The sequence below is a fragment of the Tachysurus vachellii genome, chromosome 19 (genome assembly GCF_030014155.1).
Source record: "Tachysurus vachellii isolate PV-2020 chromosome 19, HZAU_Pvac_v1, whole genome shotgun sequence".
Classification (NCBI taxonomy): Eukaryota; Metazoa; Chordata; class Actinopteri; order Siluriformes; family Bagridae; genus Tachysurus; species Tachysurus vachellii.
In genome coordinates this window covers 4245001-4257264 of record NC_083478.1, presented here as the reverse complement: position 1 = coordinate 4257264, position 12264 = coordinate 4245001, and the positions used below count along the sequence as shown (strand labels likewise).

Sequence of the window (12264 nt, the reverse complement as noted above, 5' to 3'; positions counted from 1 at the left end):
GCCTCACACCTCCAGGGTTGGGGGTTCGATTCTCGCCTCCACCTTGTGTGTGTGGAGTTTGCATGTTCTCCCCGTGCCTCGGGGGTTTCCTCCGGGTACTCCGGTTTCCTCCCCGGTCCAAAGACATGCATGGTAGGTTGATTGGCATCTCTGGAAAATTGTCCGTATTGTGTGATTGCGTGAGTGAATGAGAGTGTGTGTGTGTGTGCCCTGTGATGGGTTGGCAATCCGTCCAGGGTGTATCCTGCCTTGATGCCCGATGACGCCTGAGATAGGCACAGGCTCCCCGTGACCCGAGGTAGTTCGGATAAGCGGTAGAAGATGAGTGAATGAATGAAAGTGTAATCCAGCCTGTCTGTTAGACGAGAAGAACATCACACAACCTCCATACTATATGCTCGGGTTTGGTTTAAATGAAAGGAAGCACACGACGGTGTTAGACTGCTTTATTTTCACAGTTCAATCCAAATCATGGCATCAGGTAGTGTGCACTTGAATCCAAAGTGCAGTGTAAATACAGTAGTGGCACAGCTAGCATAACATCTCCACTCATCTCTCACGTACTCTAGAAAGTGAACATTTCTTAAATATGGTTGACTCGGTATAACATTATAATTAAACATTTACTTATTATCTTAAGGTTACATTCTTCTGTTGTTAACATTATTTTAGAAATCTGCACGTTTTACACGGATTTATAACGTAACATCAAAACACGCTGGATATAAAAAATATACACGACTATTTTATTAATGTTGTAGGCTTTTGTGGAAGAAAAAGAAAAGCGAAATCAGATTTTTTTCCCACCTTTAATATGATCTAGCATCCGAATCTAGCCACAGGGGTTGCAAGCCATTGATTTCTGTACCGGTCCCAAGCCTGGATAAATACATATAGAGGGCTGCGCCTGGAACGGCATCCGACGTGAAACGTACCAAATTTAAACACGTGAGTCGTCGGTTTTGTAAAGAAGAGGAATGAAAGTCAGTTGTAAGACAGAACACGTGTATGAACAAGAGGGAGGGAAGTAGAACAGTGAGGTTACAGGGTGCTGAGGTCAAGAAGGTGCAGGAGTTTAAGTATTAGTGGTCGATCGTCCAGCGTGACGGGGCGTGTGGAAAAGAGGTGAAGAAACGGGTGCAGGCAGGTTGGAGTGGATGGAGAAAAGTGTCAGGAGTGTTGTGTGTGACAGTAGTGTGACAGCAAGAATAAAAGGAACGGTGGAGAAGACAGTAGTTAGAGCAGCTCTGCTGTATGGGTTAGAGACTGTAGTAGTGAGGAAAAGACATGAGGCAGAGATGGAGGTAGCAGAGATGAGGATGTTGAGGTTCTCTTTAGGAGTGACGAGGATGGACAGGATTAGGGACGAGCACATCAGGGGGACAGCTCAGGTTGTCTGTTTAGGGGACAAGGTCAGAGAGGACAGATTGAGATGGTTTGGACATGTACAGAGGAGGGAGATGGTTATAATGGTAGAAGGATGTTGGAGATGAAGCTGCCAGGTAATTTTCCTAACAGGAAAGCCGAACGTAGAAGAAGAAGGTGATCTAGCATCCTTAAAATTTCAAGTGCAATACAAACACATTTTAATTAAAAAAACTAACAAAAAAAATAAATAAATAAAAAAAAAAATGGGTGTGTAGATTTTTTATATCCAAATATATTTCTCTGGCTGTATCTGATAAGTAAGGAATAAAACACCACAGTGTGTGCGGTTAGAGAAAAATACTCAAAGGCACTGTTGTGAAGTTCCTGTACAATGTCTCAAAGTGTTTACTTCATCTCCTACCACAGCCATGTTACTTATTGATGATTGATTGACTGCTGTGAAACGACTGCGAAGTCAGTTCCTGTAGCTCTTATGTTCTAACGGTTTGTTTCCTCACCAAAACATCCGACTTGTCCTTACTGCTACTGAGCGCCGACGCTGGAGACTCCTTCCATTAATACTAAACGTCCCACACGCACACAAAAAAAAAAAAAGGCACTATTTTATACCTGTTTATCAGGAGCACCAGCTTTACATGCCCCTGTCAAGGAGCTGTTACCATAGAAACGCTAGACTTGATATCAACACTTTATGACCAATCATATTGGAGAACACTGCTGTGGTATCCTGAGAAACACTAGAACGTTGGAGATGTTTTTATTTTTAAACGAAAGCCTACCGTAATATAAAAGAACATATTTGTTAATAACTAATGTAACCACGGTAACGAATAAACAAACAGAACATTAACGGAAAGTTCAGCCATTGCGTAAAGCTGTCAGAGGTTTCACGACAAATAAGTTAAGGTCCATTTTTTTTTTCTGTTCCCTACAGGACCTGCGTTGCTGTCGATTTTTATTTATTTATTTATTTATTTATTTTACATCTTATTCGTCTTCCGACCGCTGAAGGACGTCCGAAAGTGCTTTTCTTGGAGGATGTTCCGACCTGCGGTAGGAAGAATCCCTGACGTGTTGATGATGTGTAACAATACACAAGAGCAGAAAACATCCGCACATATAAAATACTCGTTTAAAAACTTTATGAGACGAACGTAGGGATCGATTCCGATCTTTTTTCACATTACAGATGGCCATGACCATTAAAAACAAGTCATGTTCTCAAATCACATACCTAGAAAAGGATTAAGACAGATAAAAATAATAAAGCACTTGAGGTTCGGTGCGAGTCTTGCGTGTGCTCCTCGCAGATCATCAGCCATTTCACCGAGCATCACGTCGTATCAGGTTAGGCTCCGCCTGGTCACCGATCTCTCACCTAGTTCCTGTTGATTAGGTTCCTGTATCCATCTTTCTCTTTCATAACTGATTCACCATCTCTTCTTCTTCTTCTTCTCCATACTTCGTCCTTGTTGAGATCAGACTGCTGCGAGGGATCTCTCTTCCTGTGACAGCTCGCGGCTCTTGGGCTTCTTTCGCCACGGGTGGCACAACTTGGTGCTGTCGAGATGGTTCCTGTGGAAATATCAGCGTGTGTGTGTGTGTGTGTGAAATACGTTAAAATCGATAGCTTTATGTTATAGTAATGTGATATAAAGTAAGGACTGAGACATATGGGGTCAAAATAATCAGTGGATTATCAGGTGTTTTGTGACGAAGCGAACCTACAGTGACGTCGACTCGTTTCTACATTCTACAATTATTCCACCGCCATTTTTATTGTCTATTTATAATTAAGTCAACGCTGTGGGACATTTGATACGAAAGTCCCCCTTAAAGTTAATACAGCAAAAAAGAAACTTCTCTTAGCTTCACTTCTGACTGTTACGACACTAAGTGACACCTGAGACTCCTTCCAGAAATGTTAAAAAGTTCTCACTGAAAACTTCACCATATTAACATAGACAAATATTATATATATATATATATATATATATATATATATATATATATATATATATATATAGTGTATGATACTAATCTATTAAATGTGGGGTCTCCAGTTTTTGAGAAATGCTTCAGAAAACTGGCCAAAAACTAAACAAAAATAAAAAAACAAATGTGTAGCCAATGGGGGGCACGGTGGCTTAGTGGTTAGCACGTTCGCCTCACACCTCCAGGGTTGGGGTTCGATTCCCGCCTCCACCTTGTGTGTGTGGAGTTTGCATGTTCTCCCCGTGCCTCGGGGGTTTCCTCCGGGTACTCCGGTTTCCTCCCCCGGTCCAAAGACATGCATGGTAGGTTGATTGGCATCTCTGGAAAATTGTCCGTAGTGTGTGAATGTGTGAGTGAATGAGAGTGTGTGTGTGCCCTGTGATGGGTTGGCACTCCGTCCAGGGTGTATCCTGCCTTGATGCCCGATGACGCCTGAGATAGGCACAGGCTCCCCGTGACCCGAGGTAGTTCGGATAAGCGGTAGAAAATGAATGAATGAATGTGTAGCCAATGAGCAGAAAGGGGTGTGTCTTGTCAATATGGGCGGAGAGTGTTCAGTGTGCATGTGTGACGCTGTTACTACACAAATAACACCTCTTTTCTATCGTAGTAATGTAGAGACGCAGCTACAACCGTGTTTTGTGTAGTAACAGTGTTTAGCTCAGGAGTTATTGACTCAGGAAACTCCAATCTGTGAATATGTGACCAACTTTACTTAAGACGCCGAGGCGCTTTTTTCCTTCTCGATAGGTGAGTAACGTTGGTTTTACTTTGTTACACAGAACTAATATATGCCTTTGTCCTTTACATGATTATGCTTGTGTGTCATTTTTGCTTGTTTGTTTATCTGCAATCGTATTGTTCTTCACTTCAGCTATGATAAAGACACATTTCTTTCCATTAGTTGCCTGGGTTACATATGTATGTGTGGGCGGAGCTATCAATACAGGGGTGGGACCCATTTGGGTTAGGGGCGTGTTTGTTTTGGTGATTTCAAATGTCAACAGTGGCTTTCAAAAATCGGAGACCCCACCAGTAAATAATGAGAGCATTTCAAGCTTTGGAATAAAAGCATTGGAAAGCTGTGATATGATTTATAAACTGATTAGTGTGATGAATATTACGACGAAAAGTCCATGGATTGAGGAGATCTCTCTCCTCTTGTGTGGGTGAATTCAAGCCAAAAGTTGTCTGGGTTGGTGTTAGGCTTTAGACTAGCAAGTGTAGCTCCACCTTCTGGACATTTGGTTCTGTAGCAAGGATCATCTCACCTTATCTGACTCCCAGTAAGTGAATAGGGACAATGCGATCTGTGTAAAGTGTGTGAGTGCATGTGTACGAGTGTTCGTGTGTGTGTGTGTGTGTGTGTGTGTGTGTTTTTTTCTCACTTCATGGCGAGCTCTTTGGAGATCTGCTCCAGCGATCTGCCCTTCGTCTCCGGGACGAACACGATCACGAAAATCAGCAGCACGAAGCTCATAGCAGTGTACGAGAAGATCACGCTGGGGAGGCCGACCTTTTCTGCGAAGGGTCACAAAGACAGAACGGCTTCAAGCAACAACGACGCGCAATTAATTTTTGCGTGCGATATGTTTCTAACGGTTTTATACTATGTGCGATATATACACATCAATATATTATTATACATAATAATCAAGGCATTACGCTTAATGTCAAAGCGTGTGTATATTTTACAGTGTAGACTATTTATTTATTCTTAATTCTTCTTTTCAAACTTTTAAGTTACGTTTAATTGTCCTTGTTGATGTCCGAGAGCTTTTCTCTGTATTGTATACAATGACAATAAACATCTTTATCCAGAGAAACTTACATTTAATCACATTTTATATAACTGAGCCAGGGGCCCAGCAGTTGCAGATTGGTAGACCTGGGATTCGAACTCACAACCTTCCGATCGGTAGTCCAACACCTTAACCAGTGAGCGTTGATCACCTAGACCTGGGATTCGAACTCACAACCTTCCGATCGGTAGTCCAACACCTTAACCAGTGAGCGTTGATCACCTAGACCTGGGATTCGAACTCGCAACCTTCCGATCGGTAGTCCAACACCTTAACCAGTGAGATTTGATCACCTAGACCTGGGATTCGAACTCACAACCTTCCGATCGGTAGTCCAACACCTTAACCAGTGAGCTTTGATCACCTAGACCTGGGATTCGAACTCACAACCTTCCGATCGGTAGTCCAACACCTTAACCAGTGAGCTTTGATCACCTAGACCTGGGATTCGAACTCGCAACCTTCCGATCGGTAGTCCAACACCTTAACCAGTGAGCTTTGATCACCATGATTTTGATCACCATGATCACCTTGATAATGATCATGTGACATTCAGGAAAAATGACTAAATCTAGTTCGTTTGTCTGTCATCACATTAAACGTGTTAAAAATATGAAGTACTCATGGGACGCCATTGAGTACTCAATGGCACTCAATGCCACTCACACACTTTACACAGATCGCATTCTCCCCCTGGCTCATTTCTATGTTTATTTGCTGATGGATCTTGGTTCCCGTCCCAAGCTGCAGTCTCTGGCTCTCTATTGTAAGCTGCTGTTCAGGTAAATAATACTTGTATAGAATCGGTGCAGCTGCTGATCTCTGATCTGTTTGTCCTTCTCCAACCTCAACTAATAACCTCACACTCTAATAAATAACCAATTTGTTTGATAAGATACTGTGTATATATATATATATATATATATATAGAGAGAGAGAGAGATAAAGATTATTTATTTAATTATTTAAGCCATGTCATCAGTCATAAATTGAGTGTTTGAATAAACAGTGTTTCCCCCTGGGTGCGCTGTGCTGATTGTTTGGTCAGCTGTGAACTCAACGATCACGTTAAAGCCATCATGTGCACATTAAGGCAACTCATAACCGCCTGTGTCACAGCACAATGAGAACACGACCCGGTCCTGACTTATTAGTGGGGAAAATATTGTGGTTTAGCTTGGAAAGAGGTGGGATTGGTTTTCGTAATACACCTATTGTAGCACTTTTTTAATGTGCGGCCATCTTTATACGTGTTTACGCTGCTCACAGAGTAAACCGACACCGAAAACATCTCCTTCGTTGAGCAAGAGCTTCGGACTTGCAGAAATTCTGCATGTGACTCGAAAATCCAGCCAGATACACCAGGCATCAGGAGGAACTGTACAACCTGTCCCTAAACCAAGCTCCTCCAGTTACACATTTCATTCAGTCCAGCTGTCTCGTCATTGTGCAACTGTTAGAAAGAGCTTTAAAGCACTTGGTGAAGGTTGTTGTGTTAGTCACTGTACAATCAGACCTTTATCTCAGCAGTGACTTTCACGAAACACAGATTTAACATTACCTTCTACCTGAATATTGAATATTTGAAAGAGAATATTTGTTAGCGTAATATTGAAGATTTGTTATTGTAATTTATTGTCTCTGAGACTGAGACTCCGGACAAGCTCCGTTTCACCGAGCGGTGTTAATCGTGTCACAGTGCTACCTCTGCTGCTCTAACCTTATCGTACACGGACGCTATCAAACACACAGAACACTACGGCACTGCTGACCAGAACACGATAAAAAAAACCACACACACACTTTTAAAACTTGCCCAATGTTTTTTTTTGGCTCAACATAACACTTTTCCTCAGCCATTATCTCTTTCACCTTGTGTGATAAATAGTGTGTGATAAATAGTGTAAATCATTCTCAAAAATATCTGTCGAAGACTATTATTTGAAAATTCTATTTCATTCCTCTTTTTTTTTTTTGTTTTTTTTTAAGATATACAAAATGCCCAAAATCACATTTGTACAAAGACTTCATTAAAAAAAAAAAAAAGCTTTTCCTTTAATTTTCACCAGATGCTTCTGGGATTTTAACCCTTGTATGGTGTTCGGGTCTGTGGGATATTCAGAAACATCAATAGTTTTGAAAAACTTTGCTTCCTTGTAAATTTGTTGATTTTTTTCCACTCATAACTTGATTAAATTTGATTTTCTTTTTTTTATTACATTTTATTAAAAAACAACAAAAAAACGAGTAGCACTTTAATTAAAAAATGTGATGTAATAAAGGTAAAGAGCAAATATTAACCATATATGCTGTTTATATTGCTTGTAATTGGGTAAACATCTGTAGGGGGGCACGGTGGATTAGTGGTTAGCATGTTCGCCTCACACCTCCAGGGTTGGGGGTTCGATTCCCCCCTCCGCCTTGTGTGTGTGCAGTTTGCATGTTCATGTCCAAGACATGCATGGTAGGTTGATTGGCATCTCTGGAAAATTGTCCGTAGTGTGTGATTGCATGAGTGAATGAGAGTGTGTGTGTGTGTGCCCTGCGATGGGTTGGCACTCCGTCCAGGGTGTATCCTGCCTTGATGCCCGATGACGCCTGAGATAGGCACAGGCTCCCCGTGACCCGAGGTAGTTCGGATAAGCGGTAGAAAATGAATGAATGAGTGAGTAAACATCTGTAGAGTATTTTAACATAAAATTTTTGATTGTGTTGAATTAAAAACCCAATAATGCAGCGGGTCCAGAAGACCCACGAACACTGGCTGAATAACAAAAATACGAACAACATACAAGGGTTAAACTACGGTTGTGGCCAAAAATGCTGGGTTTAAAACTCACAATTTCTTAGTCACATAACACAACTATACACAGTGTATAACATGTAGCATAAAGCTTTTTATGGTCTGTGTAATAAATAGAATTAAAAACAGAATTAACAAATAGAATGAAAATAGTTTTTAAATAGAATTATCTGTACAAGCGAAGGGGAAAATTCTATAGAATCTAGAAAATACTGTACGAATTTAGCTCGGTGGCATAATGCTATAAGCGGCTTTTTTCAAAAATTTGCGATGCGACTTGAGCTTTTTTCCCCTACCGGTGAAGACACATGAAATGATACAGTGATCCCTCGTTTATCGCGGTTAATGGGGACCGGAACCCCTCGCGATAGGTGAAAATCCGCGAAGTAGGAGTGCCCCCCCCAGGAATTTCCGTATATGTGTGTGTGGGTACCAGAATGTTTAAAATATGTATATTTATACTTTATATATATATTTTACTTAAATCTATTTAATTATAAAACTTTAATATTATACATTCACTCACTCACATATATTTTACTTAAATCTATTTAACTATAAAACCTTAGTTTGACCTTTTCAATTATGGCCATAATCTTCCTCTTCCTCTTGGGCTCACTAGTGGAATCTTTTGCAAGCGCACGGCGCTTAGGAGGCATTGTAAGGGCTTAACGAAAACACAATACGCGAGACACAGTTGACAGCGTGAACGAGAGCGCCGAGATACAGTACAACAAGGGAAGAAGCTGGGAGAGGATGCGATGATGCGCAGGCAATCAGCTCAGATCTCGCGCCGGGAGCCAATCACGTGCCTTGTCTGAGTGCCCATGGGTATGTACAAAGCCTCTGAGAAAGTTTCTCTCTTTGTCTGGCATCCTGGGAAACCGTTGTTATTTTTATTTTTCGATGAATAATCTTTAAAAAAAATCACCGATGCACTGAGGCCGCGAAACTTGAACCGCGAAACTTGAACCGCGAAGTGGCGAAGGATTAATGTATAGTATATTTCCTGATAGCCTACTCATCATCATTAAGGGCTCAGTCAACAGTCACAGCAAATATCACCATAATAATGATTATTTAATGACAGCCATCGCTCGTGTATTTATGTTACGTAAGCTAAAAGATAACGTTCGACTTTGACCCAATATTACCAATAAAAAAGACCTCACAAAATGTTCTTATTCTAATCGTCGTCACTTGTTAATACTTAAACATTTATAAGCAACAGAAGTTGATTTGAAGTAATTAACGGCCTAAAAATAACCCGATTACAAACGAGGCGGCGTGTCACCTATCGAGCGCTTCTTCTTCTGCGAGAGGATGATGGATGCTTTAGAAATAAATACAATTGAAATAACACAATAATAAGTGTAATACACGGTTGATTGACGCATGTGCTCAATGCTAAGCTTTATAAAAGCTCGGCAAATCAAGCGAATGCTCGTTCACCAGACGCGTCAGAAATCATTGCTACCTCCTTCTGAGCGTCGTTTTTATCCGTTGTCTTTAAATACGCTTAATGAGAGGTTGTACGTGACAACCTGATTTTGTACGTGACAACCTGGTTGTACGTGACAACGTGATTAACTGTAAACGTGGGACTCATTGTAAACAGTCGTGAGAGGGGGAACTGAAAAAAGGGTCGGACCGAAAGCACCGTCGGATCGGTCTGAAGCGTCGTTTGAGCCAACAGATTGGATTTGTTGCTACGTTGCTTCTGCTGAATCAGCAATTATTGCTATTATTGATCAGATCAGTAATATATCAGAACATGTATACATATTGCACTGGGATTCATATCTGTAGGTAAGGTGGCTTGCCTGTGAGCGTGAGGAAGGTCATTGATATGAACAGGTTCATGACCCAGTTGAAGGCAGACACCACAGACACGGCTTTTCCTCGGATCCCGGTGGGAAAAATCTCGCTCAAAACCACGTAGACCACTGAAATAAACAGACACACAGTCAGAATATGACAAAAAGCCTTTGACCATATTGTCTTAATCCCAAACACAAGTAAGCCCATGTATCTCTCATCACACCGCTTACTACTGCTTTATTACAGATTACGACATACGACACTAAGAAAAAAGACTAGTGCGCTTATATACGCATAGAACACTGGCTGTTCCACCTGTGATTGGTGGAAAAATTTTACTCCAGTGCTCCAGACTGAAATGCTGTACTGACTGAGCTCGATTCTAATATACAGTTATACTGAATGTATTACAGCTATATGAGTTTTGACAAAAGCTCTTAGTGCACATTCGAAAGTGTTGCATGAAAGCTGGAAAAAAGGCGGTAAATTGAGTGAAGTGTTCGAATCTGGCTACACAAACGGCATTAATCCAGTCGATAGTGACGTTTGTATCAGTGCTTTAGTATAAAAGCCCGTGTTAAACACCAGTCACGCTGAGTAAACAGATCAGACGCTGAAACAGACGGAACGCCGTTCCCTCAATTCCCTCAAAGCGACGTTTATCACTGGTTAAGTTACAGAACTTCATTCATCACTGAGTCTTCTGTCTAAGAAGGCATTTATTTTGGCAGTTTAGTCCAAAACAGAACATCACTTGCAAGAATAATTGGTAATATGGACGTAGTCACGTGGACCGGGAAGCACAGCACGGAATCGAACACGAGACCACCTGTAGGAGGAGCTGTGAGTTCGGTTGCGCTGAAACTGTGACACGATTCCTGTGAGCGTGAATTCAGCTCGTACTCGGTCTGCACTCGGGAAGTGTTCATCGTACTCGTGTGGTTTCAATAAAATGAAGTGGTCTGAAACCAAACCGATGCTGTGAAGGTCTCTGGGAACAGTCACGCTCAGGTGCTCACACAGCAAACGTGACCAGTGTGAATATCATTTACTATCTTGTGAGTATTTCCTGGTTGGCACTACATCTGTTCTCTTCATCTTGCAGGTGCTGAATAAATTAGACAGAACCATGTTGCCATTACTGGAATAAGCCGAATGCGTGTTATGTGGGTGGCTTCGTCACAAGACACTGGTTCGGTTGTGCGTCCCGTAACCTTAACACGAGTAGTGTATGGTTTTTCTTTTTTGTACCTTGAATCACAACTCTAATAAAACCATTTATAAAAAAACAAAATGTGGAAACGTCTGTATTTAAAAAATCGTTTCAAAGTGGAACTACGTTATCATCTGCATAGCATCCATCATTCTAGTGTAGTTGTACGTCCTGGTAGTCTAAATATCTACCATATGGTTACAGAGACCAGGTACACAGTTGACCCTTTTCCACCGAAAGAATCAGTTCTTTCCGGCTCTGAACCAGGAAAAGTGGTTCTTAAGTAGCACCGAAACGTTGCTGGTCTAGACTTAAGAACCGCTTGTGTCAGGAGCTGTGGGCGGGGCTGTGGGCGGGGCTACTGTTATCGCATTTGATAATGTACCTTAAGTATACTAATGTTTAATACACTTTTACTTTACAGCAATATGATCAATTATCAGCACACATGATAGTAAGTAGCTACATGCTAAGGCTAACTTTTTTCTGTGTTAATGATAAAATAACGTTATGTACTTTCTCGATTACAACCTCCGTTTATACAGATTACATGGAGCTGCACGTACACGTCGGATTCGCCGCGTTTGGATGCCAATGTAGGTTCACAAAGCCATGAGCATTAACAGTAAAGCGACATCTGCCATTGTCGATGTGTTTGTGTTTGCCGCTGCTGCGCTAACGTTGCTGGGAAATGTGACACGTATAAAATAACGTCAGACTCGGCTCGGTGACGGCTCTCTAGCAGATGGAAAGGCAAAAAGGTTCTTAGAAGGTTCGCCAGTGGAACCAATTTTGAACCAGCACCAGCGCTAGCTCTGAACCAGCACCCGGTTCTTTTTGGTGGAAAAGGGGTAAGAGTGGACTGTGTCCTGAACTACATCAGCCCTACAGCAACAACAGTGTAAAGCTAAAGAAGCAAGCATCAAAACTCAGTTTCAGAAAACTCAGGAAATGTTTCTGTTGTATAAAGTGTCACTGGACTTACTTGGTCCCAGGCTGAAGGAGAAAGCTGCCACATAGATAAGCAGACTGACCAGAGAGATCCATTTCAGGGAAGAAGACACCTCACTCTCTGACATGGATTCTAATGAAATCTCAGATCTCTCTTTCCAAGAATCCTCTGGCGGTGTCACAGAGTTTGTTACTGCTGTTCTGTTCTTTAAAATCCAGGGCACCTGAGTGTGTTTAAAGGGGTTTATTTGAAGGTGAGTCTTATTCTGTTCAAACAAAAAATCAGCATG

The 12264-nt window shown here is 41.5% G+C and overlaps 1 protein-coding gene across 2 annotated transcripts in view; it reads right to left on the bottom strand.

Annotated features, from left to right (window-relative positions):
* Positions 1–430: 430 nt before the first annotated feature.
* The window catches only part of slc2a12 (solute carrier family 2 member 12), a 19377-nt gene continuing 7543 nt past the window's right edge, over positions 431–12264 (bottom strand). For both annotated transcript variants that reach the window (XM_060893797.1, XM_060893798.1), the window contains exons 3-6: positions 12009–12264; positions 9813–9935; positions 4773–4905; positions 431–2964 (exon numbers count right to left, since the gene is read on the bottom strand). The exon at positions 12009–12264 is cut by the window's right edge and continues 1106 nt beyond it. In XM_060893797.1, coding sequence (XP_060749780.1) covers positions 2868–2964; positions 4773–4905; positions 9813–9935; positions 12009–12264 — 609 coding nt within the window. In that variant the 3' untranslated portion in view covers positions 431–2867. The remainder of the gene's footprint in view (positions 2965–4772; positions 4906–9812; positions 9936–12008) is intronic.